This window comes from Acanthisitta chloris, unplaced genomic scaffold, assembly GCF_000695815.1.
Source record: "Acanthisitta chloris isolate BGI_N310 unplaced genomic scaffold, ASM69581v1 scaffold6955, whole genome shotgun sequence".
Classification (NCBI taxonomy): domain Eukaryota; kingdom Metazoa; phylum Chordata; class Aves; order Passeriformes; family Acanthisittidae; genus Acanthisitta; species Acanthisitta chloris.
Window position 1 is genome coordinate 1 of NW_008675261.1, and position 5,944 is coordinate 5,944.

The 5,944-nt window shown below is 43.0% G+C and overlaps 1 protein-coding gene across 1 annotated transcript; it reads right to left on the minus strand.

Annotated features, from left to right (window-relative positions):
• Positions 1 to 122: 122 nt before the first annotated feature.
• Positions 123 to 5,716, minus strand: SNRPA1 (small nuclear ribonucleoprotein polypeptide A'; the record flags this gene model as incomplete). The annotated part of the gene is made up of 8 exons (XM_009075668.1): positions 123 to 315; positions 899 to 992; positions 1,365 to 1,440; positions 3,057 to 3,136; positions 3,827 to 3,929; positions 4,593 to 4,639; positions 4,990 to 5,068; positions 5,569 to 5,716. Coding segments are annotated over 8 exons (686 nt in total), but the record flags the coding sequence as incomplete, so codon positions are not given.
• Positions 5,717 to 5,944: the final 228 nt, after the last annotated feature.

The window sequence follows — 5,944 nt, forward strand, 5'->3', positions numbered from 1 at the left end:
GCACCGGCCAATGGGAGAGCGGGGAAGCGCAAAGGAGCCAATCAGGGCGCGCATAGGGGACCGGTCCCGCCCCCCAGCCCCGGTCCCGCCCGGCGCGGGGAAGGCAAGCGGCACCACGCGGAGAAAAAGAGATCGTTCGTTTATTGAACGCCGAAATGCGCGAGGACAGGGGACAGGGGGCACTGAGCGCCGGCAGGGAGAACGTGGCAGGGCAGGAGAGGGATCCTGGGGAGCACCGGACACGGCACGGCACAGCCTACGATCCGTTGGGCACCGTGTCCTCTTCCATCTCTTCTTCGCCGTCCTCTGATGGGCCTGAAAGGACACGTCAGAGTTTTAGGGCAGGTGCTGCAGCTAGTTTTCCTTTCCCACCCCTCTGCAGAGGAGGAGGAGTAACAGGAACTCCTAAGGACACTATGGAAAGGAGAATCTACATAGCACTGATAAGAAACAAACCACTGCAGGCAATATGGTCAGCCTGCAGGTAAGATTTGTTCATGCAGAGAGTGCTCTTGGACATACCCTTCTGCCCCTACACACAGGGCACCAACACCTCAGAACAGCAGAGTACGGACCTTATAATTAATCTATCTTTTTCTAGTAACTGGGATGAACTTTGAAGTTAGCCAATACAGTGAAGCACTCAGGGCTGTTGTTTGGCACCTGCTCTTGAGGGAGTACAGGTATCAGCTCTGAGGCAAGCCAGGCCAGGCAGATATTACACCTGTGGGATGTGGTCCACAGTCATGATGATGAAGTTACACTCAACTGAAATGAGCTTTTCAGCTCTCTAACTGGCCCTTTCTACGTAACTCCTTACTGAGATTACATAAAGCATCGGGAAACAATGAAGAGAATTGGATTCTGCTTGGGAACAAAATTGGAAATAGAGAATGACCTGATTTTCTTTCTCTGCCAGGAATCTGACCAGCCTGCAGCAAGCCCTTCAGTCGCTCCACTTCAGCCAAAGTCGTGGCGTTCGCTATGGCAGTCTGAAACACAGACAGGAACACAGTGAATCTCCACTCACTGCATGTCAGTCTGCTTGGAATTAACACAAGGAACAGATTTCTTCCAGTTAAGTGATGCTAAGCTCCTATAAAAGTTCTACTGAATTCTAATCCTACAAAATTCTGCAGACAACAAAGCACAATCTTAGTTCCTCCCGCTCTATCCTGGGAGAACTCTCAGCTCACACTGACTTTAACTTCTCAAAACCAGGTATGTCAGAAGAATTACAGGAAAAACACCTAAACCAGTAGAACTCTGTTCATCTGAACAGGAGGAAGGAAACATTTGTCCAGTTTGGATTCAGGAGTTTTTCTCTTCCCTTTTCTCTACTTGTGCTGTCCTCACATATTTACCTTAATTGCCTCCACATCGCCTGGGGAGGGCCCAGTTTTCTTTTTGTCAGTTGGCAGCCCAGCCCCTGGGTTGAAGCTTCAAAGGAAAAAAAAAAAGATCAGTTACACCTCTTGAAGAGTAGGTGCTTCTCCAGCTTCCAAACTAGGTTTGGAAGCATTTCATTCAATCAAGTGTAGTATCTTATCTTTGTTAACAAACTGATACATTGAAGAACTGCCTCCTTCAGAAACACCAGCAACTTGTCCTTGCTGTCCCATTCCCCCCCAATAATAATAGTTCAGGCAGAACTGAACTATTAATTAAGCAGTTGGCAAGAGCTTTTTGATTTGGATGTTGTTGAACACTCAGGTGGTCTGTTGTGCTTACAAAGCAGGGTGGGTAAATAAAGGGTAACCGAAACTGAGTTTCCTGTTCTCATGTGTCTTATGATATTGCAAGAGCCTATATTAAAGCCTACACTAGACTGGAGTGATCTTAACACTCAAAAGAAAAAGGTTATCTGCTGCTGCTGTAAGGAAAACAAAGAAATATCTGGTTTATGTGAAAAATGGAAAGATCTGCAAATAAATTCCTGGAGTGCTGAATCGCCATCAGAGTGCTGCAACCTCTCTGGCAGCTATAGGAAGGGTTTCTTCATGTTTATTGAGTTATTTAGTTCAATCACCTGTTTGTTCTAAAACTATCACAGACCTGAATCCCTTTCCACTCACAAACTAGAGCTAGAGGCCACCTATTGTCCATTTTGGGGCTGCTCAGCCTGGAGAAGAGAAGGTTGTGTGGAGACCTCAGAACAGCCTTCTAGGATCTGAAGGGGCTCCAGGGAAGCTGCAGAGGGCCTTGGTTAGGAACTGCAGTGACAGGAAAAGGAGTAATAGGTCTAAATTGAATGAGAGGGAATTTTGGTTAGATATTAGGAAGGAATTCTTCCCTGTGAGGGTGGTGGGACACTGGCACAGGTTGCCCAGGGAGGCTGTGGCTGCCCCAACCCTGGCAGTGTTCATTCCAGGTTGGCTAAAGCCTTGAGCAACCTGCTCTGGTGGGAGGTGTCCCTGCCCAGGGGAGGGGGTTGGGACTAGATGATCTCTGAGGTCCATTCCAACCCCTTAACATTCTATGACCCTATTACAGTTTTAAATGCTAAATACCTTCAAGATATTTTTTTATTTAACTATGAATTTGGAAATGCTGTTGCCACACATGATCCAAATCCTGATTTTCAAATAGGCTGATCAAAAACTAAACAAAACACATGGTACACCACTTCAGAATTAGACTAACAGACATACATTTGTAATAGCTTAACTACAGATTCTCATCTGCATTTATCCCAACTACAGCAGATTAAATAGTTTATGCTCCCTCGCAAAACAAAAAATTTTAGGTACCAATCATTTAGGGAAAAAAATGCCATAAATTAACCAGTGGCAAATTCTCTGCAGTCAAATACCAAAAGGTTTCCTACTTGACTTCAATCAATCCACCCTGATGAAATATCTCTTTCAAAAACATTTCTGAGATGTATTCACCACCATCCAAAATTTGGGGTGCTTGGACAAGGCACTTCTGGCTCCCAAAGCTTTTCAGGCATCCTGCCAGCAGCTGCTGTTTGAGTTTTCTGCCTGACACAGCACACAAAGGAATTGGTGTTTCTGAAGGAGAATGCCAGTGTAAATTTGTTTATTTTATCTTACGTTTTTGCTCTCCTGGCAATATCCTTTGCAAGCTGTGCACCCCGTTTGCCCTTGAACATTTTCTCTGCCTCCTGTCGCTCCTACAGCGATACCACACACACAAAGTTAATTTGAGAACATCACAGTTTGCAAAGCTTCTGTCTTTGCCAAGAAAGACACTTTGGCTCATCTTCATCACTGAACATTGGTACGTGGAGACCAGATGTAAGAACAAGCAGAAAAACATTGCTCAAACACTCAAACTCAAAGGTGAATCAACCTCATGCTCTGAACATTAAGAACTCTTAAAAAACTGTGCTGAGTGTGGGATTGCTCATTGCTTTCTCTAGAGCTCTGTCTGCAACCAGCACCAGAGGGACACAAAAGAATAACACTAAACAAAGGCAGTAAAACTTAACTAAACTTAATGCGACAGACTATATCCTTAGCAGAATAAAACCATGAAAGAATCCAACAGTGTGGTTTAGAGTTTTAATAGAAATTACAACTATGGCAAAAAGCTTATTGTTACTGCCATTGCTTTCTCTAGAGCTCTGTCTGCAACCAGCACCAGAGGGACACAAAAGAATAACACTAAACAAAGGCAGTAAAACTTAACTAAACTTAATGCGACAGACTATATCCTTAGCAGAATAAAACCATGAAAGAATCCAACAGTGTGGTTTAGAGTTTTAATAGAAATTACAACTATGGCAAAAAGCTTATTGTTACTGCTGAATTTTCAAGAATGCAGAAGGAAAAGGTACTAAATCAAAAGAAATCAGACTTACCTTGAGCTTCACTTTTTGAAAATCCAGCACTCTGACCTGGGGAACTTTATGGATTAGATACAATCTGTAATGCTTCTTATTTGTTACAGGATTCCTTAAAACACTATAAAGTAAATAAAAGTTATAAAGAGGTTCTTAATAGATTTTAAAACACACTTGTGGTGAAACACATTGATACACTTAAAATGCAATCATGTACCTTCTGCTTCAACAGACAACACATTACACCACTAAATAAGCCTAGTGACAGTTCTTTGGTATTATGGAAACTATAGTAAAAACTTGGACTTTATCAACTAAGTAGACTTTATTGAGGAAGGAAAACGTCTCAACTTAATAATGATAATAATAAAAACCCTAAACCATCACATTTCCTACCTGGACACTGATCAACCAACAAATCACAGGACAAACTGCTTTTCTTTTTGTCCCTTACACCAAATGTAACATTACTGAAAAGTCCTTGTTTAATTTAAAGTATTTTGTAACTATAGTTTAAACCTTTGGGTTTAGGTTTTTAAAGGTCAAGTTTTCTTCAGCACTTGCATATTGGTTTATAGAGATGTGATATCTCATTGGTCCAACAGTTTGTCAGTGACAGGCTTAGACACTAAATATTAGCTATTTCTGAAGTGCAGTGGAAATGTTATCAGTTCAATATTTAGGCATAAAGGATCTGTCACAGCTCATAAAAATCAGCATTCCAGGACAAAGAGCCAGTTCAAACAGCATAGAAAGAGCCGCTTTTCTTTTCAGGATTACATACCTCAGGTAGGTCAATGATTTAATAGTTGCTAAAGGATCCAGTTCACCCTGGGTAATGGGAACACAGCAAGAGATCACAAGTCCATTTAGTGAAAAATCAAATATTTGAACGCAAAGTTTCTGAACTCTTAAGATATTTTAAAGACTAACTAGAATTACTGCAGTTACTTTAACTGGAAACACACTGAGGCTTTGTGAATGCTGTTGCACTGCATGCTGCAAATCATGTTCAGTAAAGTACATACACCATTAGCTACTACCAAACCCACATATTACTCTAAAGAAAAAGAACTAACTGTTGCCAAAAGCAAATGGCACTACTCTCAGGAAATGGTTAATTAGAAACATGAAAGCCACAAATTTAAGCTTGTTTAGGTTTATCCTGCATCACAGCTTACCAGTTCAGCAATGTTGTTGTTGGTGAGGATGAGCTCTGTGAGGCTGGGCAGAGCCTGTTCCAGGTTTTCACCAATCCGACTGAGGAACAACAGAAAACAAAGGCTTAATCTTAAATGAGCAATGGTGGAAAGAAACACAAAAGAACACAGTGAATCTCCCTGTGAAACAATCTGGTCTGGCACTGGCAGAAGTTTGGGTGAGCCTTCACTACACCACTTTTTCCACTAAAGCTGATAATAAACACCAGTGTCAGTGCAATACAGGTGCAATATGGGATTTAAATTCATCCACTTGCAGCTTTCCCTGTTTTCTTGCCTTTATAGGGATGATCATTGAAATCCAAAGCTCTGGCCCAATTTCCAGCTCTGCATCTCATTGTCCTGCCTGAAAAACTGACTGACTTTTGCACTGAATGAGCAAGACACTCAAAGCAGCTTACACAGTACTCAGTGTTGATTTTATTGCCATAAACCAACCATATCTGCACCTCCCAGCACTGACACACACACACACACTTCTCTCCCCAGAGCATTTTCCTCTGGCCCAGGCTCCCACCTGGCCAAAACACATCCCCTCACCAGATCCTGTTGTTGTTCATCAGCAGCGTTTTCAGCCTCCGCAGCAGAGGGAACCCGTCCAGCTTGCGGATCTCATTGTCAGAGAAGTCAATGGCATCAAACTGGTCCAGAGTTGCCCCCAAGTTTTCAATTACAGGGATTTTGTAGCCTGGGGAGAGAGTGCAGGGCAGGGATTAGATGGTGAGCATAGCAGGGTGAAACAGAGCAAGGCAGAGTGTGTGGGGACATATCTGGATGGGCTGAACACTGATAGTCTCAGCCAAAATAGCTCTGGATGACTCTCCCCACAAGCCCAACAGCTCCCACAGGTGGGGACACATCAGGATGGCCTGAGGATGATGACAGTCTCAGCCAAAACAGCTCTGGATGACTCTCC